The sequence below is a fragment of the Phacochoerus africanus genome, chromosome 11 (assembly GCF_016906955.1).
Source record: "Phacochoerus africanus isolate WHEZ1 chromosome 11, ROS_Pafr_v1, whole genome shotgun sequence".
Lineage (NCBI taxonomy): Eukaryota > Metazoa > Chordata > Mammalia > Artiodactyla > Suidae > Phacochoerus > Phacochoerus africanus.
The window spans coordinates 25,928,486-25,955,645 of record NC_062554.1 but is presented as its reverse complement, the minus strand read 5'-3'; the positions used below and the strand labels follow the sequence as shown (position 1 = coordinate 25,955,645).

Genomic DNA, 27,160 nt, shown 5'->3' with positions numbered 1-27,160 from the left:
CACTCCTGAGTTAGGAACTGGTTCAACCAGAGTACAACCAGCTCAGCCGCATCTGGCCCCAGAGGACCTGCAGGAGGCGGTAGAGGAGGAGCCGGCAGGCAAGCGGACAGGAGCTGCCGCGGCGGCGGCGACAGCGCACAGCCGGGCCAGGCATTGCCGCGCCTCCCGGGACGCCGATGCGGGGCCGGCGGCGCGCGGGGATCGCTCATGAGGCCTCTGCCGAGCGGGAGGAGGAAGATCCGCGGCCTCTCGCTAGGAGTCCTCGCCCTCTGCCTGGCCGCAGCCCGCTGTCTGCAGAGTAAGCGCGGGCCGAACCCGGCGTGGGGCGCGGGGCTCGGGGCGCCGGGCGGGCGGGCGGGTCCCGGGTGGGGATCGCGGCCGCCTGGCGGGGAGTCGTCGCTTCCTGCGGGGCTGAGCGCGGCCTGGAGCTGGGACCTGGCACTGGCGAGGCTCCCGCGGGCCGGCTCCCTGGCCACTCTGGGCGCGCGCCCCGCCCGGGCCTTATCAGAGCCGGAAGCCTCCCGGGTGATAACCGGCTCGGCCCGGTGGCCGCCTCCTCTGCAGCATTTTTTAATTTCTTTTTCCTGGAATAAGCAGACTGCAGCTCAGGCATTCACGACGCTCAGGCGCACGGGCCCCGCCCCCTACTGCGGGGACCCGTCACCATCGCGTCCCTGCCCTGGTCCCTGGCACCGGTCCCTGGTTATGCAGGCCTCCCCACCTCTCAGGTGAACCCCCAGCAGACTTTTCTCATGAGAAAGGGTTGGAGGGATTGGGTTGGGTATTGGATCTGAGTTCCTCAGGCCGGCGGTGGTCCTCCTCTCTCTGCCCTAATCCGAGGGTTTGGGTGTTTGGGCTCCAGAATCCTCCCCGCTTAACGAGCCTGCTTGTATGCGTGTAACACGCGCAGCCCCCCACACGCCAAGGGATCCGAACCCCAGATTAGAACGCAGTTCTACTTTCTCATGTAACCATTCTCATTACTCTCATTCCCATTTCACAGATTAGTCATCTGAGGTTTAGGGAGTGACCAGTGCTGGGCCGCCGAGCGGGAGGAGCTATATAGGAGATGCGGTTACTAAGTACCTTTGCACCCATTGTCCCTTTGCAAGACTTCTGTCACCCTTATCCCTGGTTCACACAGTGAGGACACCGAGGCACAGCCTCACCAACTAGTGGGGGATGGAGGTGGGATTTAAACGTGGGCAATCTAACACGCAGGATCTTTGCACCTCCCTGGCTAGAGCCCAGCGTTGGAGGCTGCAGATCTCAGAAACCCAGAAAGACTAGGGCAGGGCATATGCCTCTGGCTGTCCATGGAGCAGGAAAGAGCTGGTTTGTCCATGTTTGGTGTTGCAGTGATTTTTTCTATTGTTTCTGAACCCTCCAACATGTGTTTCCAGTCACCATTCTTAAGCAGCATCTGTACAGCTCTCCCTGCATTCGAGGACTAGCCATTCACCACAGAGTGTAATTCATTTATTCACTCACTCGTTCAAGGCACCCTCTGCCTCCAGGAAGCAGGCCATGGGGGTGCCATGGTTCACAGACTTGCCAAACTAGAGTGCTAGCTTGGAGTGGTGCATCCTAAGAGGCAGGAGGTGCCCAGGTTCTGGAAGCTCTAGAGGCTCAGAACCCAGACTTGAAGAACCAGGGCAAGCCTCCCAAAAGGAGCTGCACCTACCCAGGGACATAAAGGGCAGGAGCAGCCAGGGGAATGGGACAGAGGGAACTCAGAGCCTCCTAGGTAAAAAGGAAGCTCATGCAAAACCGGGAGGAAGGGTCAAAGTTTTGCAGTTCTCCGCTGAATACTGATTCCTGCAGAGCTGTAAACTCCAGGAAGGCAGGTCCCTAGTGCTTGCTCATCGCCAGCCAGAGTCTACCCCTTAGAGGGGAGTGAGCGGGTGTGCACCTGCCCTGGGCTTCAGGGCCAGCCCTGACGATGTAGGGGCCTCCTCCCTCACACCAGCCCCCTCCATTCTCTGCCTCTTCTGCCTCTGTCCACAGCTCCCACCTGGAGAGTCAGACACTCCTTGTTTACACTGGAGTCTGCACGAAACACAGAGGCACAAACAGCCTGCCTTTAAAGGCTTTTCTCTATAAATGGGATTGTTTTGGACTGAATGTTTGTGTCTCTCCCCGAATTCATATGTTGAAGCCCTAACCCCTAATGCCATGGTTTTTGGAAGTAGGGCCTTTAGGAGGCAATTAGGTTCAGAGGAGGTCATGATGGTGGGGCCACCATGATGGGAGTCATGTCCTCATAAGAAGAGGAAGAGATTCCAGGGATCCCCCTCGCTCTCTTTCTGCCCTGCGAGGACACAGCAAATTGACAGCTGCCTGTAAGCTGGGAAGAGGCCCTTCCAAATCTGCCAGCACCTTGATCTTGGATGTCCCAGCTTGCAAAACTATATTGTTTCAGCCACCCAGTCAACGGTATTTTGTTAGAGCAACCCAAGCTGACTAAGACAGAAATTGGCACTGAGTAGTGAAGTGCTGCCGTAACAAGTACCTTAAAAATGTGGAAGCAGCTTTGGAGCTGGGTTATGGTAGAAGCCGGAGCAGTCTTGAGGTACGTGCTAGAACTACGGCCTCTAAGGGCCTTTCCGGCGAGGTTTCAGATGGACATGAGGAAGCATTACTGGACGATAGAGAAAAGGTCATCTCTTTAAAAAATAAGTGGCAAAGAACTTGGCTGAACTGTGTTCAAGTTCCAGTATTCTGTAGAACTCGGCAGTGATGAAATTAGATATTTAGCTGCGGAGATTTTTTAAGCAAAGTGTTGATGAAGCAGCTTGATGCTTCTTGCCCTGCTTAGCATGAAAATGCAAGAAGAGAGAAATAATTTGAGAAGGAGTTCTTAAGCAAAAAGGAACCAGAGCTTAAAGATGCAGAACATGCTCAGCCTATGTTGCAAAAAAAGAGAGAACACATAGATTGTGGCCAACAAACAGTTGATAAGATTAGTCTGGGTGTGAACCACGGGCCTAATCAGCCACCCTGGCAGAAACAACTGCCAGTTTAAGTGAAGGGGGTGAAGACAGAATGAAATGAGGGAAGCCTGTCTGATCTGACAGGTCCTGCCGCGTTGACCATATCGCTGTTCAGCTGGGTCCGCTGTTCTTCAAGACAGGAAAAGAATGACTCCGAAGGCAATTCACTGATGCTCAAAGCTGCCTCCTCTTTCAAATGGGCGAGGGAGGGGGCACTGCCTGGGTTTCAGCAGGCAAGATGGGGGCCACACAGGGCCTCTGGGGCAGGGCTGCCCAGCACAGCCTCTGGGAGGCACAGAAACGCCCAGTAGAGCTACAGGGATGGGGAGCACTGCTCTGCTGCCTCCGTGGATCCTGACGGCAAGAACACCACCCCAGGGGGTCTTGAAGGCAGAGCATCAAACCAAAGAGGATAATTTTTGAGCCTTAAGAGCTAATGGGGGGGAGTTCCCGTCGTGGCGCAGTGGTTAACGAATCCGACTAGGAACCATGAGGTTGCGGGTTCGGTCCCTGCCCTTGCTCAGTGGGTTAACGATCCGGCGTTGCTGTGAGCTGTGGTGTAGGTTGCAGACGCGGCTCGGATCCCGCGTTGCTGTGGCTCTGGCATAGGCCGGCGGCTACAGCTCTGATTGGACCCCTAGCCTGGGAACCTCCATATGCCGCGACAGCGGCCCAAAGAAATAGCAAAAAAAGACAAAAAAAAAAAAAAGAGCTAATGGGGAGAGTTCCCATCATGGCTTGATGGGTTAAGGACCTGACTAGTATCCATGAGAATGCTGGTTTGATCCCTGGCCTCGCTCAGTGGGTTAAGAATCCAACATTGCCATGAGCTGTGGTATAATTCACAGATGCGGTTGGGATCCTACGTTGCCGTGGCTGTGGCATAGGCCAGCCCCTGCTGCTCCAATTTGACCCCTAGCCTGGGAACTTCCATATGCTGCAAGTGCAGCCCTAAAAAACAAACAAAAAAACCCTAATGGCATTTACCTTACTAGGTTTGGGACTCACATGGGACCTGTCACTCCTTTCTTCCTTCTGATTTCTTCTTTTTGGAATGGGAATGTCTATCCCATGCTTGTCTCACCCCTGCATTTCCGAAGCACACAGCTTATCTGGTTTCTCTGGTTAACCGTTGGAGGGTAATTTTCTTTTAAGATGAATCGTACCTCAAGTCTCACCCATATCTGATTTCCATGACATAGGGTGTGTTCAGGGTGGTATGGCCGTAGACTCACCCACATCTGATGTAGATGGCATTTAGATGAGACTTTAGACTTGAGAGGTGAAGCTGAAACAAGACTTTTGGAGCTATTGGGATGGAATGAATGCATTTTGCATGCAAGAATTCATTGCAAGAATTTGGGGAGTCTGGGAGTAAAATGTCATGGACTGAATGTTCATGTCCCCCAGAAATCCATCTGATGAAGCCCTTATTCCTGATATAATGGTGTTTGGAGGTGGTGCCTTTGAGAGGCAATTAAGTGTAAATGGGGATGGGACTTCCATGATAGGATTAGTGTCCGTATAAGAAGGGGAAGAGGCCAGAGCGCCCTCTCTCTACCAGGCGATGATACAGCAGGAAGGTGGCCGTCTGCAAGCCAGGAAGGGGGCCCTCACGGAGAACTGAGTCTGTTGGCACCTTAATCTTGGACTTCTCAGCCTTCACAAAGATGAGAAGTAAATGTCTGTGGTTTAGGCCCCCCAGTTGCTGGTATTTTGTTATAACAGCTCAAACTAAGACAGGGACATAAAGGCCTGTCCCCTCAAAAAGCTGGCGGCCTCCTGCAGCTGGCCAAGATGGAGCAACATTCTAGGACCCAAGTTCATTTCCTTTCTTAGCTCTCAACATGGGAAGTTGGCCACCAGGCTTCTGAGTCTCTGTGCTCCCTCTCATTTGGAAGCAGATGATCCAAAGCAAGAAACATTAATTAATTATTTGGGGCCAGGTCAGCTTGCTTCCTGTGTCCCAACCCCAACTTCTAAAAAGCATCCTGTTCCCCTAGCGCTCACACACACATACACACACACACACACACGTGTGCACATGCACATGTGAATACCCAAAGTGCCCTTTAACACCACCACTTTACCAGGATGGGACCAGGGATGGAGGAGCTGGCCTGGTGGAGTCACTCATGGCCCAGTGCCCCCCCATCCCCTGTGCCCAGGAGAACAAAGGAGCCTCCTGGGGGCTGAGCCTTAGCCTGGGTCTGGGGAGGGAGAAGGCAGGCCAGAGCAGCTGCAACCAGATGGAGCTGTGGGTTCTGGGCTTGGCTGGCTGGAACATGGATGGGGAGGGGTGGGAGAGCCTGCGTAGACAGAATCCCCTGGAGACCCTGGGGAGATGCCAGGATCCATCACTCCAGGGCAAGGCCCCACTGGTCACCTGCATAGCCATCCACATGGCACATGGTTACCAAGCACTTACAGTGCATCGGGCTCTCACTGGCCCCCCATGAAACAGACAAATGCAGCGTGGTCTCCCTCTGCACTGTCCTCTCAGATGATAGACAATGGTCTGGCTGACATATAAATGTCCCCACCAAAAAAAGTGGTGCTTGGGTGTGCTTTTTTTAAAAAAAAATGCTATCATGGATGGAGTTCCCATCGTGGCTCAGCGGAACTGAATCTGACTGGGAACCATGAGGTTGTGGGTTCAATCCCTGGCCTTGCTCAGTAGGTTAAGGATCTGGCACTGCTGTGAGCTGTGGTATATGTCACAGACACGGCTCAGATCTGTTGTTGCTGTGGCTCTGGCGTAGGCTGGCAGCTGTAGCTCTGATTAGACCCCTAGCCTGGGAACCTCCATATGCCACAGATGCAGCCCTGAAAAGCAATAATAATAATAATAATAATAATAATAATAATAATAAATGCTATCATGGAGTTCCTACTATGGTGCAACAGGTTAAGGATCCGGCATTGTCTCTGCAGCAGCTTAGGTTGCTGCTGAGGTGCAGGTTTGCTCCCTGGCCTGGAGCAGTGGGTTAAGGATGGTGCATTGCCACAGCTGTGGCATAGGTCACAGCTGCGGCTCGGATTTGATCCATGGCCCAGGAACTTCCATATGCTGTGAGGGCAGCCCAAAAAAAAAAGCAATCACTCTGTCGTGTTAGCAGCAGCAGCAGCAGCTCAGTTTTTACAGCAGTTTTTTCAGCACTGTCCATGTTGCTAGCAAGGATCTTGCTCATTGCTCTCAACTGCCATCCATCTGTCATCCTCGACATAGGCTTCTTTTTCCTTCGCTAGCCCCCTGAGGATGAACAGGTAAGCTTTCTGCTTTTCGCTGCCCCTCAGGCGAGAGCGGAGCCTTAATACAGGCTGCCAGTGCGGTGCTAGTGAGTGATACACACGTTGTGTAGGAGGAGCAAGGTGCGGGGCCCCCTCCAGGCTGGCAGGTGCTCCTGCACACACACCTGCCCCTCATGGGGGCGGTGCTCAAATATGCCCGGAGGATCACATGGAAGCTATTGAGGGAGGGGCAGCATCAACTGGAAAGTCACCCAAATTTCTTCATCCGTGGTCTCCAGGGGAGTCCTGGATATACTCCCTGCTGGCCCGGGAAGGGGCTGCGGTCAGAAGGCCCTCCTTTCTCCATTGTCCCCAGGACTCAAGGACACCTATGTATTTCATCTGCTGTAAGAGTTTTTCTTCTTTCAATATTTTGATATTTCTGAACTCAAGATGCATGTTCCAAATCAGTAGCTTTGCTGCGATCTCTGTTGGTCTGGACTGAAGTTGCATCCTTCCTAAGAGAATGTGTGTTGCTTCTGTCGGTCACCAGGAAGCATCCTCCTATCTGTGGAGCAGGGATGGAGAAGGTGCGGTTGAAAAGATTCCAGGAGAGCCTGTCGTGGCTCAGCGGTTAATGAATATGACTAGCATCCATGAGGATGTAGGTTCAATCCCTGGCCTTGCTCAGTGGGTTAAGGGTCCAGTGTTGGTGTGGCTGTGGTGTAGGCTGGCCAGCTGCAGTTCTGATTCTACCCCTAGTCTGGGAACCTCCATATGCCACAGGTGCAGCACTAAAAAGCAAAAAAAAAAAAAAAAAAGATTCCAGAAGAAATTCCACAGAAAGGAACTTTAACTTGCCAAGTCTCTTGCCAAACTTCCACAAGGGGCATCACAGATTTAGAAAAGCTGATTCCAGTTCTCCTCTTATGTGATTTGGGCTGGAAGAACCAGCCTCCTCCACGAAACACTCCAGCTCCCAGTCTCAGCTCTATGGCTTCAATCCCTGGTACTGCTTACACACTCCAGCTTCTGCTTACACAGCCCTGGGGATGGGGAGCTCACTACCTCAATAAGCAGCTTGGTACACCTTCAAAGAATTCTCATTAATGATAGCTAATAATTACTGAATGGTCACCAAGTATTAGAAATGGTGATAAGCTCCTTACATCTACTGCCTCACATAAACTTCATTCAGCCATAGGAGGTGGGCACAGCCCTATGATAATGTACTTATTTCTTTAGTGCAGTAACTGAGACTGAAAGAAACTAACTTATGCCAGATCACACAGCTGTTACTGGCAGACCCAAACGTTGAGCACAAGTCTGTCTGATTCCAGGTCCACGAGTACAATCATTATATACACACTCCCCCAATTCTGTTCTCCAGAATCCTGTGGTCCTGGTTCTGGCAATGACTGGGTGTCCCCCCTTCCTTTCTCCAAGATGAAAAGTTCTAAAGCAGAGGCTGGTCCCCTGCCTGGAAGAAGTGGTATTAACAGTGCTGGGGAGGGAGAGGAGGGGCCGGTCTGCAGAGATCCTAGGAGCATCCTCAGTGCCCCCTTTTTCCAAAGTTCTAAAAGTGATTTCCTAGCATCACCTAGGAATTTGATAGTGACGCCAAATCTGGGGCTTCACCCTAGACCTACTAAATGAGAGACTGGGGCCCAGCCATTGCTTGTTTTTCTGTTTTTTGCCACATCCATAGCATATGGAAGTTCCCAGGCCAGGGATTGAACCCGGGCCACAGCAGCAACCCAAACCACTGCAGTGACACTGCCGGCTCCTTAACCCACTGCAGCACAAGACAACTTCCCCAACAATTGTTTTAACAAGCTCTCCATGTGATTCTGTTGAAACTTAATGTTGCGAACCGTTGCCTTACAGCATTGCAGAGGGTGGAGGCGGCAAAGGGAATCACTTAGGGCACCTGTTCTTCCTTCCTAACCACAAAGCATCTCTAGAAATAGGACCAGATAAAATGAAATCTGAGGGATGCCAGAAAGAGTAAATTTCTCTCAAATACCTCACAACAGAGTTGTCACAGGGGCCTCAACATTTCTCTTCATACATTGGCTCTTCATTCCTTGGGCTTGAGGCTTTATAAATGCCCCCAGGAAGGGGGTGTGAGCTGCAGCTACAAACCCCTTAGTGTGGATTCACTCAGTGGTTTTTCAGTCTTGGCTGCACACTGAAATCATGTTGGGACTTTTAAAAATCAGTTGCCTTGATTCTGAACTCAGTCAAAGGTAGGGGGTTTTGGGGGGAGGGTTTGTTGGTTTTTTTTAGGGCCACACCTGCAGCATATGGAAATTTTCTAGGGATCTAATCAGAGCCTACACCACAGCCACAGCAATGCCAGATCCAAGCCACGTCTGCAACCTATACCACAGATCAAAGCAACGCCAGACCCTTAACCCACTGAGTGAGGCCAGGGATGGAACCCGAATCCTCATGGATACCAGTCGGGTTCATAACCTGCTGAACCACACAGGAACTCCAGGGGGTAGGATTTTTAAAGGATTCCCCACCTGGTCTAAAGTTCAATCAAAGATTGACAGGAACTAGAATAGATCACGTGGTCCACCTTGGTCCAATCAGCTGTGACTGGGGAGGTGGCTTTGCAGAGCCCTCTCTGCTGGGCTCTGAGAAGAGAGTGGGTGGAGCTGGTCCACACCAAAGAAGTTAATTATGGACTCGGGTGTGGAAGTGTGACTTCGAGTCGAAGCTCCATAGAGGTCAGTCCCCTTCGTTCGCTTCCCTTCCCAAATTACTCGTGGAGTGGGAGGAGCCTGGATTGAATCAGGGAAGGGAGCGCCCAGGCTCCTCGGAATTGTTCCTGGCTATCGAGCCCTCTCACCCACATGTTTTTTTGGTTTTTTTAATTGAATCACTGACCGTCAACCCTGGATGATCCTTAATTACAAACGAGGACCTGGTGGTTCAGAGAGGTGAGGGCATTTGCTCGGTTGCCCAGCTAGGGCGTGGCGCAGCCAAAACAGAGCCTGAGTGTTTAGGTTCCTCTAGGTGAGTGGGGGTGGCCCTCCCGGGGCTTCCCTAGCTGGCTTCTTGCCCCCTTCTGTCCCCACAGGCAAATATGCCTTCTGGGCACCTGGGGAGCAGGGCGGTGTTTCTCCTCTACAGGCAGAGAAGGAGCTGAGAAGCCCTGGTGCGTGGGGTGGTCCAGAAGTCACAGGCTGTTTCAAGCAGCAGAGGGTGCTCAGCCGTGTCCCAGGAGGACAAGGTCGTCTGCTGAGAAGGAGGAGGAATGTGGAGGTCCAGAGAGACTGGAGGCAGCTGGTGACAATAATGATGCGAAAACGAAGTAAGATTGGCCGCATGGAGGGCGCTCGTGAATGCGCCCCGGGAACCGTGCGCTCTGTTTTTCTGGAAAGCGGCTGCCGTGGGACGTTCTCCTGCCCTGTTGACTGCTCAGGTCTCAGGTCTGGGCAGAGAGGAAGTGGAGAGTTGTTGATCCAGAGCGAGGGTTTGCCAGCTGGATATGGTGAAAGGACAGAGGCCGCTGGAGTTGAAGGAATCATCAAAAGTGCGTGAGTCGGAATTCCCGTCGTGACTCAGCAGATTAGGGACACGACGGATTCTCGAGTGAAGTGGAAGCTGGGGTGTAGCTTGCAGATGCAGCTCGGATCTGGCGTTGCTGTGGTGTAGGCTGGCAGCTGCAGCTCTGATTCAACCCCTGGCCCAGGAACTTCCATATGCCGTGGGTGTGACTCTAAAAAGAAAAGAGAAAAAGAGAGTACAGGGAACACGGCGGGCCGTGGAACCCAGGCTGGAGAGGGGGCCAAGTGACGATGAGTTGGGAAATGTAGAAGGAGTTGGGGCGGAAGGACCAAGGAGGCCAGTGGGAGGTGCTGAACAGTAAGGGAAGGAACAAGGGTCACAGCAGGCTGTTCTGTGGGAGGCTGAGGTAGAGGGAGAATGTTCTGGAAGATGAGGATGCTGGGTGGTGTGTCCGTGGGGATGCTGGAGGGAGGTAGGATGATGCCATGCCTTGCAGTAGAGTTGCTGATGCGTTTAAAGAATGAAGAGGAAAGACTGGGAGTGGGGGTGGAAGTGTGTGTATGGCGGTGATCAGAGCACTCACAGTGGTGAAGAGGGGAGAGGGTGGAACAACCTCAAGGGAACATGATATTTTGCCAGAGAGTGGAAGAGCGATGGTCTCAACCAATGCTACCCAATAGAAATATAAGCCAGGCCACGCATGCCAGCCGTATATGTAATTATATCTAGTGACTGCATTAAAAAAGTAAAAAGAAACAGGCAAAATCAATTTTAATAATACATTTTGTTTTAGCCCAATATAGCTAATTATTTTTTCAACATGTAATCAATATAAGAAATTACTGAGGGAGTTCCCACCGTGGCTCAGTGGTTAACAAACCCAACTAGTATCCATTAGGACTCGGGTTTGATCCCTGGCCTTGCTCAGAGGGTTAAGGATCCAGTGTTGCTGTGGCTGTAGTATAGGCCGGCAGCTACAGCTCTAATTCAATCCCTAGCTTGGGAACTTCCATATGCCATAAAAAAATAAAAAATAAAAAATTATTGAAATATTTTACATTCTGTTTAACATACTAAATCTTTTACATTTAGGACACATCTTCATTTGGACTAGCTAATTTCAAGTGCTCAATAGTTACTTATGGCTTAAAGCCACCCCATCGGAAAGCCCAGGGGTACACTCTTGCTTCTTGTCAAATCCATCTCTCAAGTCTTTACCAGCACTGAGCAACATGCTGTTTTGGGTGACAAAAGAAGTGAAGGAATTCTCGGGTGGCTCAGTGGGTTAAAGATGCACTGCTGATCACTGCTGTAGCTCTGATTACTGCTGTGGTGCAGGTTCAATACCTGGTCTGGGAACTTCTGAGCTCTCTGTTCTGCTCCATGTGTCTGTTTTTGTGCCAGTATCACACTCTTTTGTTTACTGTAGCTTTGTAGTAGAGTCTGAAGTCAGGGAGCGTGATACCTACTGTTCTGTTCTTCCCCAAGATTGTTTTGGCTATTCAGAGTCTTTTGTGGTTCCACACAAAGTTTAAAATTACTTGTTCTGTGAAAAATGCCCATGGTATTTTGATAGGGATTTCACTGAATCTGTAGCTTGCCTTGGGTAGTATCATAGAATTAACAATTAAATCCTTCCAGTCAATGAACACTATCATTCTGTGTCATCTTCAGTTTCTTTCATTGGTGTCTTACACTTTTCCAAGTACAGGTCTTCTACCTCTTTAAGTAGGTCTGTTCCTAGGTATTTTGGTCTTAGTTCTCAGTTCCTAACACATAAGCTTCTAAGACCCTTGGATTCTCCTAAGTGATAAGTAGTTTTTGGTTTGCTAATGAGGTGACTCTTGGAAGATGAGGGCTCGTTGGCAGAGGAACCACTCAGTGTGATTAGAGGGCTGGAGCTTTTAACCTCGGGCCTGACCTCCAGGGAAGGGGGAAGGGCTGGGGTTTGAGCTAATCACCAATGACCAATGATTTCATCCATCACGCCTAAGTAATGGACCCTCCCCCCAAAACCCTAACTGAAGGAGTTCAGAGAGCTTCTGGGCTGGTGAGCACATGGAGGTGCCAGGGGGTGTGCCTGGAGAGGGTCTGGGAGCCCCGTGCCCCTTCCCGCACTCCTTTCCTGTGGCAGCTCTTCCAGAGGGCTGTTCCTGGGTTGTAGCCTTTATCATAGACTGATAATAGTGACTCAAGGGCTTTCCTGAGTTCTGTGAGCTGTTCTAGCAAATTATAAAAGCTGACGGTGGGAGAGGGGAGGCTTGGGGACCCCTGATTTCTAGCTGGTTGGTCAGAAGTACAAGAGACCTGGACTTGTGGTCGGTGAATGAAGTAGGGTGCAGTCTTGGAAGACGGAGCCCTTAAACCACGGGGCCTGCCCTGACTTCCGGTGCTAAGTCTCAGCTGTGTTCTTTGTGGGCTGTTCTCCTGTACTGGTCCCTCACCAGTGAACACTCAGGTTGTCTCTAGCCTTTTGCTACTGCATTTGACTGTGCTGTGCTTCAGTGACAATGTGTTCATGTATGTCTTTGCATCTATGTGCCCTTATTGCTTGTAGGATAAATTCCTAAAAGTGGAATTTCTGGGTCAAGAGGTAGGCACTGTTTAATATTTCTATGGATTTTACCACATTGCCCTTCGGGCGGGTTACACCCACTTCTAATCTCCCCAGTAATGATTGTGTGTAACTTCTGCACCCTCTTGACCACATTATGTTATCAAACTTTCTCATTGTTCCCAGTCTGAGAGCAGCCAAGTCATTCAACTTTCCCAGCCTGGTTTTATTGGGCTGTGAAAAATGTATATGATGGCTGGTACCTAACAGGTGTTACCAGTAGAAATGGTGGCTTGTGGGAGTTCCCCCTGTGGTGCAGCAGGTTAAGGATCTGGCATTATCTCTGTGGAGGTGTGGCTTCGATCCCTGGCCAGGTGCCGTGGGTTAAGGATCCAGGTTGCCGCAGCTGTGACCTTAGCATAGGTTACAGCTGTGGCTCAGATTTGATTCCCTGGCCCAGGAACTTCCATATGCTGTGGGTGAGGCCGGAAAAAAAAGGAAATGGTGGCTCTTGCTGTTGTGGAGTGATTTTTCTGTGGAATATAAATATAGGAACCTGATGAAGGGAGTAGCTTGCCAGCCTTGATCTAAACCTTCAGCTAGGAGTTCCCATGGTGGCTCAGTGGTATCAAAACTGACTAGTAACCACGAGGACGAGGGTTTGATCCCTGGCCTTGCTCAGTGGGTTAAGGATCTGGAGTTGCCGTGAGCTGCAGTGTAGGTCTCGGGTGCTGCTCCGATCCTGCATTGCTGGGGCTAGGGCGTAGGCCAGCCGCTGCAGCTTGGATTCAACTGCTAGCCTGGGAAGCTCCATATGCTGCGGGTGTGGCCCTAAAACAAGAAATAAAGCTGCAGCTCTCCATGTTGTTTGGGTTTGGAAGGCAGCTATGCTCACCACTCTTCCACCAATGCTATTTTGTTGTTTGGGTTTGGCTGACATCTGGATGACGTCCCAAAACCATTACACAGCAAGATTGGGGGACGGGAGGAGCTCCCTCGGGGAGGAGCTGGGCTTTGGTCTCTGAGGCACCAAGAGCCGGGACTACCAGTGAGCCAGCTGGAGGGATGGGTATCCTGTAAATGGTGTGCAGGTGTCAGTCAGCCACATCTAAGCCTGAAAGCCATTATTTGGGGGTGCCGTGTGGGCCCCTCATGACGCTGTGTTTCTGAAAGTCCAGGCTCACTTGTTTTGAGAATGGCAGGAGTTAGGTTGAGGCTGGGCTACATTAGTTGCAGCTGAAAACCGTGCCCCTTTGCCTTCCTAGCTATTTGCCTCTCGGCAGACTTGGGGCTGGGAAAGGGTCTTGCCAGCACCTCTGTCAGCCGGACCTGCTGCCCCTTCAGCTCAGCACAGATCCTCCACCGACTCTCCTGATCTCTCCAAACGGGTAGCAGTTCAATAAGCAGGGCGCACGTGTTTGTTTATTCTTATTATTTATTGTCTTTTCAGATGAGTATATTTTGAGCTACAAAGTGCCAGACCCTGTATTGGGCACTGGTGCCTCTGAGATGAATGAGAAATGCGTTCTGCCAGCAAAGGTCTTGCAGTCCCAGTGTGCGCTTCCTGCTGCCTCCCACCCCTTCTCTGCAGTCCAGGCCAGAGGCTGGCCCAAGTCTGGCCGCTCTGGGCACCTGGAGCTGTTCCCAACTCTTTGGGCTCCAGCCATGAGTTCTCCAGACGTGTATGGGACAGGGGCACATGATGCGCCCAGGGCAGCGCAGGTTCGGTGTGCTGATGATAAGATCATGAATGCTGCTGCCAGGTTGCCCTTCCTGAAGCCCAGTTTAGGTCATGCCATGCTTCTATTTGACTATCATCCTGGGTCCTCACTGCTTGCAGATAACTCCTTCCAGTGATCCCCAGCTTGTGACAGAGTCCCCGTGGCCCATCCCACCTCTGCTTCTTACCTCACCGGGTCCCAAGCAGGAGGCTCCACCCTGCCCCTCCAGGTGGGCTCTGTTCTCTCTGCTGGGATGGCCCTTCCTCCCTTTCAAAATCTAATTCTGCAAGCTTCAGCTCCAGGGGTATCTTCCCCTTTCCCAGCTCCTGCAAACATCAGGGCTTATTGCCAGGAGAGTTGAAGAGTACCCCAGATTTCCATCTCTGCTCAGCCACTTACTGTGACAACAAATTGCCTAAGCTCAGTGACTTGACATTTCTTCTCTCTAAAATGGGGGTAATGAGTTCCCACTGTGGTGCAATGGAATTGGAGGTGTCTTGGGAGCTCTGGGACGCAGGTTTGATCCCCGGCACAGTGGGTTAAAGATCTGGCATTGCCACAGCTATGGCTTAGGTCATGTCTGCGGCTTGGATCTGATGCCTGGCCTGGGAACTCCATATGCTGCAGGACAGCCAAAAAAAAAAGGGGGGGGGGCAGATATGCTGAATAGATATTTTTTAAAAAAATAAATAAGATGAGGATTATGGCAGAGTTCCCTGGGGGCCTAGCAGTTAACGATCTGGTGTTGTCACTGCTGTGGTACAGGTTCTGATCCCTGGCCTGGGAACTTACACATGATGTGGGTGCAGCCAAAAAAATTTGAGAATGATGTACTTTCCACCAGGCCAGCACCCACGAGCCAGTGCGCCCTGCTGCAGAGGGATTGAGTGAGTGTGGCAGGTGTGGGCTGGGCTCAGTCACTGGTGGGAGGTCCCCACTAAAAAGGGGGTGCGGTGAGATGGCTGGCCCAGGAGAGATGTGTTTGGGAGCCAGAGGGTTAAGCGAAGGATGGCTTTGGTGCTTTCTCTTTACCCAGAGCTGGCTACTTCTGTGTTCCCCAGCAGAGCCCCCTCGTGCACCTAAGAAATCAGCTATTGTCTCTTTTAGAGTCTTCTCTTTGCTCTTCAGCGTTTGAGGCTCAGGTGAGGTGGCCACCTGTCCTGTTTGGCCCACGACTGTTCTGATTTTAGTACTGAAACACTCGAATCCTGGGCAACCTGAAGCCCTGGGCAAACCTGGTGACGCACTGAGGGAGAAGGGTGGGCAGTGCGGGCTGCAGCTCCTGGATGGGTACCAAGTGCGGAGCGCTGCTGGGCCTTGCACGTCTCACGTCACCTCATCCTCCCAGCCCTCCTCCCGAGGTTCTCCAGCCCTGGTTCCACGGGAGAGGAAGTGAGGCTCTCGGCCGTGAAGGCACCATCTCTAGGCCCCACAGTTAGGAGGTCCCAGGATGACTCCATATGGCTCCTCCCACATCTGGTGTCCCCACTGCACCTGGAGTAGCCCTTTTGTGATGCGAGTCATCACCCCATCGCCTTGCTCCGGTTCTGAACTAGGAGTCCTGAACTAGGCTTTCTGACTTCTGGTTTAGCTGTTTACAGGCTTGACAATGAAGCTTGCTTCCTGGTTCTCACCTGATGATCACACTGGCTGGTTGAGTGGCTTTCCGGATGAGGTGAAAAAGAGTTGTCCTTTTTGTGTGTGTGTGCTTTTTTAGAGCCAAGCCTGTGGCCTATGGAAGTTCCCAGACTAGAGGTCAGATTGGAGCTACAGCTGCTGGCCTACACCACAGCCACAGCAACACCAGATCCAAACCACGTCTTCGACCTACACCGCATCTCATGGCAACACCAGATCCTTAACCCACTAAGCAAGGCCAGGGATCGAACCCGTGTCCTCATGAATACTAGTTGGGTTCGTAAACCAGTGAGCTCAACAGGAGCTCCAAATTGACTTGCCTTGATTAAGGTGTATCCTCCATGACCGGCAGTACCTGTCTCCCCATTAACTGATGTTCCTGTCCACCGAAATTGTGGTCTTAACAGTATTGACCTTGATTGTGACTTCAGGAAATGTATCCTTCTTCAATAATCCATTCTTAAAAGCACCGAAGCACCACTTCTGTAGTTTACTTGTAAGAAAAGGAGTAAGGAAGCGCTCAGAGTATTGCATTCCAGCCCGTTGCCCCGGAGCTAGTTTCACCTGCCTAGTACTTTCTCTTGATTAGTTCCCGGTGGGTTTCACCTGCTCCAAGAAATCAGGCTTTTAGGAAGCTCTCAGGTTCAAGTTCCCTGCTAAAGTCTTTAGTTCATGACCTCTTCCTTAAAAGAGGTATCTATATCTATCTGGGAAATAGGTAGAATTAGTTCTCTTCATTCCACATAGAATTCAAGTAAAGATGAAGAGCAAGGTAAACTTTTAAAACTTTAAGTTTTGCTTACCAGGGAGTTCCTGTTGTGGCTCAGTGGAAACGAATCCGACTAGGGATCTCCTAAAACATTTTTTATTATCAATTTACTAAATGTGAAAAATTCAAAATGATATAAAATTTAACTTGGAAAATTTCTGTTGCCATCTAATCTCTAATAGATAATCCCGGTTAATATAGCACAGATTACTCCAACATTTTTCTTTTTTTCTTTTAGCCAGGCCCTCAGTATATGGACAGTCCCAGGCCGGGGGCTGAACCCATGCCATGGCAGTGACCCAAGCCACTGCAGTTGTAACACCCGGTCCTTAACCCACTGTGTCACAAGAGAACTCCAACATTTTTCTCTACCAAAAATATATACATGTATGTATATATATATAAAGCACATATTTACATAAATGTAAGTAAGATCATATATTGTTTTTTTAAATTTATTTTTTAACTGAACAGCATGTCATACATCTATGCTTGTCCATACAAAACTCATTCCTGTGGCTGCCTGGCATCCATTTTACAAGTAAAATCTAATTTATTGAACCAACCTCCTTGAGAAGAACATTTGAGTAGCCAAGTCTGAATGTTGGTCTACCAGTAAGTAAGTTCCTCTGGACTTGCTCTGAATGATTTTAGCCTGAGATGCCGAGGTAGTTACTCATTAATTCAACTTTTTAACAACTGACAAGCAGTTTGCCTTTAAACTCTTAGAACTGTTCATTTTCCATCTTTCAATTTATTCCTAAGTCTGTGTGTCAGGAAGAAGAACTCTTTGTTCCAAAAACCTAGTTAGATGCCTAGTTAGTTTGATTAAGAGGAGGTTTTTCTGATCAAAAGATATTGAAATGAACAAGGACCAGTTGGGCAGTTTCCAGCTGTGTCAGCATCAGAGAAACTTGGGCTTTTATTGTTGTTTTTCAGTTTTGCTCTTGCTTGGGCCAGCGTAATTGAAAGGCTCAGAATGAAGGTCTCTAAGGCTATTACAAGGGCTGGTCCTCTCGCAGGGCGCTGGTCTGTCAGTAAACTTAACCAGCATGGTTATCACAGGATGTACATATAATACACATAGCTGATAATCCAGATTTGTCATCAGTTTTAAATGTGGTTCTCCAAATCTTACGGTAAACACGATCCCAACTGCTCATATTTGAGATCAGGGAAACCAGAAAACAGAAACCTAGATGATAGATGGAGAGTCACCAAGTCGAGTGGAAAAACCTTGTTTTAAAAAAAATTTTTGTTGGACTTTGTTGATTTACAATGTTCATTTCAGGTGCACAGCAAAGTGAATCAGTTATACATGTATCCATTCTTTTTCCCATCTAAGTTATTAAAGAACATCCATGGCTTTTGAATTGGACAGAACTGCATTCAAACTCCACCTTTGCCATTTCCTGGGTACATGGGCAGACTCCTGACTCCTTTTATTAAAAAATAAAAGGCAAGGATGATAAAACATATAACAAATGTATAACAAAGTTACAGGCTCATAAAGCCTTGGCAAAATTATAGTTCTCTTTGTTACGTGTATATAAACTTTTAGATTGCCTAATTTTTCAAACCACCCAAGCAGCAACATTTCTTTTAGAACAGCTCACCTTCTTGCTGCTATAATTATTAGTCATTCACTTATTCATTCAACATACATTGACCAATCACTCACTGTGTGTCAGGAATTGGGCTGGGTACAGGGAGACACTGAGACGAAGAAAACCCATAATTCTTGCCCTCTAAGGGCTGACCTGGAATTTAACCTCTGTTTTTTTCCTGAGAGAGAGAAACAAAACGCAAATGTGGCAAAATGTTAATAATTGGTGAATTTAGGAGAGGGTGTATTCAAGTTAATTGGTCTTGTCTTTCAACCTTTCAGTGAGTTTCAACCTTTCAGTGAGTTTAACATTTAAAAAAATAGAGTTGGGAGAAATATTTTTCTGTTCCTTGGCAGCCATAAGTCTTTTTTTTGTTTGTTTTGTTTTGTTTTGTCACCCTGTGAAATATATGGAGTTCCCAGGGATCAGATCTGAGCTGCAGTTCTGACCTCCACTGCAGCTGTGGCAACACTGGATCCTTTAACTCCCTGTGCCAGGCCAGGGATTGAACCTGCATCCTGGCACAGCAGAGATACTGCTGAGCCTGTGGCACCACAGCAGGAACTCCAGCAGCCATAACTTTTCATCTCTGCCTTTTTTAGGGCCACATCTGCAGCATATGAAAGTTCCCAGGCTAGGTGTTAAGTCAGAGCTGTAGCTGCCAGCCTACACCACAGCCACAGCAATGCAGGATCTGAGCCACATCTGCAACCTACACCACAGCTCACGGCAACACCGGATCCTTAGCCCACTGAGTGAGGCCAGGGATCAAACCTGCATCGTCATGGATCCTAGTTGGACTTGTAACTGCTGAGTCACAACAGGGATATCTAACTTTTTAAGTTTTATTGAAGTATAGTTAATTTGCAAGGTTGTGATAATTCTGTACCAAAAGGGCCCGAGTTATACACATACACATATCTATTTTCATGCAGATCCTTTTCCCACATAGCTTATCCCAGAATACTGGGTAGAGTTCTCTGTGCTATACGGCAGGTCCCCGTTAGCCCATCAGTCCATGTACCACAGTGCACAGATCTTGAAAGGCATTAGTACCTGCTGGGTTTTTTTGCCTGGAACTTATTGGATCATGTCCAGCCATTTAGCCACGCCTTAGGAGAGGGATGCTAATAGGATATGCCGGGGGTGGGAGAGGGCAAGGAGAAAGGCCTGGAAAAGTAACAGGCACGGTTACCTAGAGCCACACAGAGGGGCCCCGGGGAGACGGGGCACCCAGTGAGGGGCCTAAACCAGGGTGGAGGTGGAAACCCAGCCGTGGTCTCCAAGTTTGAGTCCTGCTCTGTTCACTCTCCAGTCTCCAGCCTGACTGTCCCTCTGTGTGTGCTGTGGACCGGGGGTGGGGCGGATGTGTCACATCCTCTGCCCTCTACTGCCAACTACTGACCTTTGATTTGAGCATGGAGATTAAACATGTGAGCTTTGGAGTCAGCAGCCCTTGTGTGACTCTCAGCCTTGCAGGGTGAACTTGGACCAGCGAGTTATTCCCGTCGACACTGAGGTTTCTTATGTGTCCGTCCTGGGTGGAAGTGCAGTGGGTTGTGTGACACTTGACCAGCGTGGCGGGTGGAATGCAGTTCGCACAGGACCTGCATGTGGTACTTACTCCCTTAATATATAAGGACATCCATCATCTTAGCCAGTGGCTCTACTCTTCCTTTACACACGCATGCAGAAATCTCTGCTGAGGCCTCTCAGCCTCGCCCACCCCCCTCGTGTTGTCAGCCTGTCCTGTCCTCTGTGCTTGCAAAGACATCCTAAAGCGCCCGCCTTTCACTGTCTGCGAGGCCCCGTCTCCATCTCTCATCTAGTCCACGTGACAGCCACCTGACGGCTCTTCCTGCTGCCACTCTGGCCCGCTCACCCCCAGCTCTTCTCTGCAGAGGGCTTTCTCAGGCTTAACAGAGAATGTCACCTTCTCCTCAGCCCCCCTATGGCGGCCCATCACCCTTGAGTAAAACCCTCATGTCACCACCCGGGTCCTGCCAAGCTCTCCAGCCTTGTCTCCTGAACGTGCTCCCTGGCTCCCTGGCCTTCTTTCGGTCCCTCAAACATACCAGCTCATCACACCTCAGTCTTTGAAGTTGTTCCCTCTGCCTGAAATGCATGCCTTCAGATGGCTGCCTCCTCTTCTTCCCTGTCCCTCAGGTCTCGGTTCCTGGCCTCAGCGAGGTCCTCTCTGACCATCCTGTCTAACGTTGGGTACCACCTCCATCCCCACCCGGCACTTGTGCCCTATTTTGTTAAAGCACTTGTTACCTAAAATGATTTCGTGTGCTTATTCAACCCTCATATGGCTCCCCTATACATCGGGAGCCCTAGGGCACAGAAAATAGGAACCTGTGTTCTGTTCACTCTTCTAGCTTGGGCTGCCATAACAAAATACTGCAGACAGGGGGGCTTAAGTAACAGAAGTTTATTTTTGCACCCTTTAGAGGCTAGAAAGTCCAAGATCATTGTTCTGGCAGGGCTTGATTTCCAGGGAGAGCTCCGCTTTCCTGGTTTGTAGACGGCTGCCTTCTTGCTGTGACCTCACATCGCCCTTCCTCCATACGCGCCCATGGGGAAAAGAGAGAGCGAGTCTCACAAAGACACACGTCCCGCTGGAGCAGGACCCCACCCTTGCGACCTCATTTAACCGTAACTGCTTCTGTAGAGACCCCATCCCCGAATACAGCCACGCAGCCCATAACATGCACTGTTGGAGCAGCAGCATCAGAACCTAGGGGAGAGCCTGGATGTAGCGGGCACTCAAAACATACTTGCCAAGCACGCAATACGTTCTAACAGTTCACCTCGCTGTGAGTCCACAGACATCACCCCGTGTCGAACTCTCCATCCTGCAGGTCAGGGCGTGTCCCTGTACATTCCCCAGTCGGCCATCAATGCCACGGTGGAAGAGGACATCCTGCTCTCGGTTGAGTACTCCTGCCCTGGCGTCCCCACCATCGAGTGGAAGTATACGTCCACCTGGGGCGTGCAGAAGATCGTGGAGTGGAGGCCGGGGACTCAGGCCAACATCTCCCAAAGCCACAAGGACAGAGTCTGCACCTTCGACAACGGCTCCATCCAGCTCTTCAGCGTGGGCGTGAGGGATTCCGGCTACTACGTCATCACGGTGACGGAGCGCCTGGGGAGCAGCCAGTTTGGCACCATCGTGCTGCACGTGTCGGGTAAGACACCCCCGCTTCCTCCACCCCCCCTCCCCGAGAGGGAAGAGGGAGGCCGACTTCCTGGAACTAAAAGAGACCTTACCGCCCCTCCCCTCCGGCCACCCCGCAGAGATCCTCTATGAAGACCTGCACTTCGTCGCCGTCTTCCTTGCTTTGCTCACTGCTGTGGCCGCGGTGTTAATCAGCCTCATGTGGGTGTGTAATAAGTGTGCATATAAGTTCCAGAGGAAGAGGAGACACAAGCTCAAAGGTAACCCCCTGGGCCTTGTGATAATCACTTCATGCTTGTATGTCCAGAAGTGACGCTGTTATCTTGTTCTCGCCAAGAAACCACCCTTGGGGAGTTCCTGTTGTGGCTCAGTGGGTAAAGAACCCGACTAGTATCCATGAGGATGCGGCTTTGATCCCTGGCCTTGCTCAGTGGGTTAAGGACCTGGCATGGCCATGAGCGGCAGTGTAGGTCAGAGATGCCCCTGGGATCTGGCATCGCTGTGGCTGGGGTGTAGGCTGGCATTGTGACCCCTAGTCTGGGAACCTCCATCATATGTTGCAGGTGGAGGCCTAAAAAAAAGATGGAAAAAAAAAAGAAAAACCACTCTTGGCTGATTGGCAACCGATGGGTGTGTCGTTTGCTTTGCAGAAAGCACAACTGAGGAGATTGAGCTGCAAGACGTGGAGTGTTAGCCAAGGCTGGGCCCAGTTACCTTCCTACCTCAAGAGGAAAACCTTATTTGCCAATGAAAGGAGCAAACACAGCCAGTCCTCCCTGGAGCCTCCTGTTGCCACAGCCACCCATTCCTGATGGGACAGCTGGATGCTGACAAGGTTGACGGCCTGGAGCCGAGGTCTCTGGATGGGACGGAGTCAGTTCTAGTGGCCTAGGGGGTCAAAGAGGAGAATGGAGGCTGTGAGCCAGAGCTTTGCTCGTCTGTGGCTTCAGGGCCATGTTGACCCACGAGCTGTGGCCCAGTGCAGGCCCTGGCTGCTTCCTCACTCAGCATCTGGCCTTTGATCAGAGGCCAGGGTATTTCCGTATCTGTGCCCAGCCACCGCTGGCCCAAGCTCTCTGTGCTCCGGGCCCCTCTGCCTGTGCCTCCGTCCAGCCTTCTGCTGTGGGAGCTGTCGTGAGCGCCTGAGGCTTTAGACCACCTGTCAGAGCAGGGAGAGGATCACCCCGCCTGCCCTGGAGCTTTAGGGCCAAGAAGAGCTCAGTTTGTTCTGGAGGGACCAGCGTCAGGAGCAAGGGAGGGCGAAGATGACCTTTGTCTTCCTCTCCTCCTCCAGCATCAGTCGCATGTTCCCTTCAATGGCCCCGGTCGAAGCCAGTGTGAGGACCCTGCTTCATCTGCACCGTGGGCAGCGTTTGGCTTCCCAGTGGCCCCCTGACAAGCTGGGTGACGCTACCTGTGCGAAGGCTGGGTCTGCATCATGGGTGGGACACCTGGCCAGTCAGTCGGTGTGGCCTTTGAACCTGTGCCCTTCCATCCCTCACGCTCCCTGACTCATGCCTTGCTCCCTCCCAGCTGGGCTGAGGAGCCCTCGGCCTAACCTACCTCACCGTCAGCGGGTCAAGCCCACAGTGGCACAGAGCCCTCTGTGCAATTCAAGGAAAGCATGAGGAATCTTCAAGAGCCTAGAAAGCAATCAGCCCGGTACTTTCTGAGTCCTGGAAATGGGTAAAATGCCCTGGGGTATTGGAGCTCCTGGTGAAACTGGGGCCTGGATCACAGGCGGTCTTGGCCCTTCTCTCAAGTTATTGGCCAGGTTTCCCTGGGTTTCTCCATCCCAGCTTCCATTTGGCAAGCTCTAGAGCAGGCATGAATTGATTTTCCATTGGCTTTTCTCTCTCCAGCGTTCTTAGCTACCGATCAGAGGTCCCAAAGTGATTATTGGCGGAGGCTGAGCTGAGTAGCTGTGTCCCCAGCCCTCAGCTGCAGATTCACCCATGCAGGCGTGAGGGAGAGCTAGAACATTCTCTCCTGCCTCCCTTCAAGTCCCTAATGTCCACGTCTTTTCTAGAAGTGGCCTGGAGAGGTTAGTGTGAGGCTTTTCCCTAAGTAGTGAACACAGGGCTACAGGAAGGGGTGGTTGGGGTATTCAGCCTGGAGCTGTCGGTGATCGAAAGCAGAGCCCCAAAGGCCCTGGTGGACTCCAAAGGCGAGAGAGCGGCAGATCGACGTGACTGGTGTAGCCCTGGCACTTGCACCCAGAACGGTCTCACCTCAGGCCACTTCCTGGGCACACCTGTAAGCACGCGCACCTGCACCTTTCCCAGGCCCGTGCCCTGCAGGATGAGTTCTGGTCTCCAGTGCCGCGAAGAAGCAGGGGGAGGGGGGCCAGAGAGAAGCAAAGGGGGTCAAGAGTAGTTGGGTGATTCCTTCCTCCTTTTTCACCCAGTTAAGCCCATCAGCGGGAAACTGATGGCTCTGGGCAGCTGCTAGGATCTCTGTTGTCTTTACCTGCCTTCTAGAACTCTGCCTCTCAGCTGCTCATTAGTCAGGGGTGGTCATCTTCATAAGAAAAGGAGAAATGGAGACGAATACCCAGGGAGAGGCCCAGATGGCAGTTAAATTGCCCCCCCCCCCCAAATTTTCATGAAAGGTTATTCCCTCAGCGCTCGCTCTCTTTTTTTTTTGGTCTTTTTGTCTTTTTAGGGCCGCACTCACGGCATATGGAGATTCCCAGGCTAGGGGTCTTAATCCACGCCAGAGCTACAACAACGCCAGATCCAAGCTGCCTCTGTGATGTACACCACAGCTCACGGCAACGCTGGATCCTTAACCCACTGAGCAAGGCCAGGGATCGAACCCGAAACCTCATGGTTCCTAGTTGGATTCATCTCCACTGTGCCAGGACAGAAATTCCTTCCTCAGCTTTCCATTTCTTGATTTTGCACTTTTGAAGCTCCCCCCTCATTTTGAATATTCCTGTGGAAAATTTTTTTTTTTTTTTTTCTTTTTTGGCTGTACCCAAGGCATGTGGAAGTTCCCAGGCCAGGGATGGAACCCACAGCACAGCAGCGACCAGAGCTGCTGCAGTGACAACGCTGGAGCCTTAACCCACTGCACCACAAGAGAACTCCAGAAAGATCTTGGATCTTGAGTCTGAGGTATTTGTCTATTTTCCAAAAAAGAAAATACTAAATCATAAGCTTTAGCCGTTATAAATGTTAAACTATCAATTATGTTTCAAACTGTGAAAAAAAATGTTTTAAAAGCTGAAATAAAAAGTGAAAATCAAGCCTGGGTCCTTTGTGTGCGAGTCCGTCCCTGCGGAGATGCAGGAGGCCCTGGGAGAGATTCCCATCAGCCACGTGCAGAAGCAAGGCCCTTAGCCACAGCCAGGGGCCTGGCGGAGTTTTTAAATGACAGTGGAATTAATCATATTGATTCTAATGTAAGCATTCTTTAGCCGTTCAGGAAAACAACACTTATCAGCAGCATTTTAACTCCCCTGGATTCCAACCAGAAGACTGTTTTGTTTTTTTCTTTTTAGGGCTGCACCCGCGGCATATGGAGTTTCCTCAGCTAGGGGTCGAATCAGAGCTACAGCTGCCAGCCTACACCACAGCCACAGCAACGCAGGATCTGAGCCGCATCTGCAACCTACACCACAGCTCACGGCAATGCTGGATCCTTAACCCACTGATCGAGGCCAGGGATTGAACCCACATCCTCATGGATACTAGTCGGATTCATTTCCATTGAGCTACGACGGGAACTCTTGATGACTGATTTGAAGTATGTGTATTTTAATTCAATAGCATCCTTCCTGCTTCTGGAAAGGGCAGAAACAAGGATGGGGTGTTTGTACGACCTCGTTCAACAGCGCACAAGATGCCAGACAGAACGGCCACACTTTGTCAACAGAGTGTCCTCTCGGACTGTGATCTAAGAAACCCCAAGGGGACATATTGTTCTTTCTCATCTCACGGTGTTCCGGCTGTGCAAGGATTGCTGAAGCAGGGCACCCCTGTCCCCTGGAGCCCCAGTGAGATGCCAAACGCCCCACGGGACTTCACGCTCCTCCAGTTTGAAATCCTACCACACACAGCTGAGGAGCCTGGGCAGGGAGAGATAAGAAGGTTATCAGGGTATCTTGTTCAGGGAGGGGATGCAGAGACAAGCCCTGAGGGAGGATTCGGTTCCGAAGGGCTGGGTGCCTCTAACAGGGCAGAGAAGAGGTGGCAGAATAGGATGCTGGGAGATGGAACCACGGGGAGCCGCGCACGATGGGGAGACACCCCAGGGCCCAGGTGCAATCGCCTTGACACCAGGGGAGGGGAGACCAGGGGGAAGGGAAGCCCTTTCTCGATCATCGCCTCTTACATCCAACACGTTTCTTCTGCCTAGTTTCTAGGGGAGCCTCCGACGCCTCTGGGTTGTGGAACGCAAAGCAAATAACCCTGTGGTTATTGACATGGTGTCTGTCCGAAGGTCAGCGTCTGCTAAGTGATGCTGTGTCTCCAGCACAGGGGGCCTCTCGCGCAGTCAGACCCGGCCCCCGTGGCAGCTTTCCAACCCTTGAGAACATGGTTGCAGAGTCTAATTCCACTGCCTTTTAAAAATTAGGTGGGTGTTTTGGCTTAATTACTGATTAATCCTTCTTTAAAATTAAAATGACATTGAAGTCTACATAGAAAGTAAAAATTCTCCCTTCAGTCCTATCAATAGTTTTCTTTGGTGTGTATCTTTCTAGACTGGCTCATACATGAATATACCTATCTAGCATGTACCACAAAATACATATTTTTTATTTTTCGATTTTTAAGGCCGTACCTGTGGCATATGGAGGTTCTCAAGCTAGGGGTTATATTGGAGCTACAGCTACTGGCCTACATCACAGCCATAGCAACTCGGAATCTGAGCCGAATCTTCGACCTACACCACAGCTCATGGCAACGCTGGATCCCCGATCTACTGAGCAAGGGCAGGGATCGAACCTGCATCCGTATTGGATACCAGTCTGATTCATTTCCTCTGCACCACAATGGGACCTCCCAAAATACGTATTTAATCTTTTTTTTTTTTTTTTTTTAAAGGCAAATGGGATTCTGTGATACGCATCACCCTACAACTTGCTTGTTTTCCCTTAATGTTTTTTGGGCATTACTTCTCGTCTCTACCTGTTCCTGAACATTCTTCTTATTGCCTGTACAAAGCAGACTATATTATAATTGTTCACTGAAAATTATTTCAAATGGTATATAAAAAATATTCTGGGTAATCTATCACTTCAGACTTGTTCCTTCAACCAAAATGTCTTCCTCTTGTTAATTAACGTGTTCAACTCTATCACCTATGAATCTCTTCCTCTTGCAGGAAATTCTGAGTCAATATTTATAACATTTAAAAAAATTTTAATTGTAGTTGATTTACAACTTTGTGTTTCAAGGGTACAGCATAGTGACTCAGTTATACGCATGTGTATTTTTTCATTTTCCACAATAGGTTATTATAAGATATTGAATATAGTCCCCTGTGCTATACAGTAGGTCCTTGTTGTTTATCTATTTTATATATAATAGTGTGTATCTGTTAATCCCAGACTCCTAATTTACTCCTCCCGCCAGTCCTGCTTTTCCCCTTTGGCAACTGCAAGATTGTTTTCTCTGTCAGTCTATTTCTGTTTTGTAAATAAGTTTATTTGTATTCTCTTAGATTCCACAAATAAGTGATATATATGATACTTGTCTGTCTCTGACTTACTTAATGTGATAATCTCTAGGTCCATCCATGTTACTGCAAATGGCATTCTCTCATTCTTTTTTATGGCTGAGTAATAGTCCATCATATATGTATATGCATACTGTATCTTCTCCATCCATTCATTTGTCGGTGGACTCCTATGTTGCTTTCCTATCTTGGCTATCGTAAATAGTGCTGTTATGAACACTGAGGTGCATGTATCTTTTCTAATTAGAATTTTCATCTT

At 50.1% G+C, this 27,160-nt stretch overlaps 1 protein-coding gene across 2 annotated transcripts; it reads left to right on the top strand.

Annotated features, from left to right (window-relative positions):
• The first annotated feature begins 108 nt into the window (after positions 1–108).
• On the top strand, positions 109–23,856 carry VSTM5 (V-set and transmembrane domain containing 5). 2 transcript variants are annotated; one of them, XM_047753837.1, is made up of 4 exons: positions 109–298; positions 20,900–21,226; positions 21,336–21,476; positions 21,867–23,856. In XM_047753837.1, the coding sequence occupies exons 1-4, from the start codon at positions 208–210 to the stop codon at positions 21,908–21,910; spliced, it is 603 nt and encodes a 200-aa protein (XP_047609793.1). In that variant the 5' UTR covers positions 109–207; the 3' UTR covers positions 21,911–23,856. The 2 variants fall into 2 exon arrangements, with proteins under 2 accessions (XP_047609793.1, XP_047609792.1); XM_047753836.1 differs by lacking the exon at positions 21,867–23,856 and having other exon boundaries at positions 21,336–21,575.
• The last annotated feature ends 3,304 nt before the right edge of the window (positions 23,857–27,160 follow it).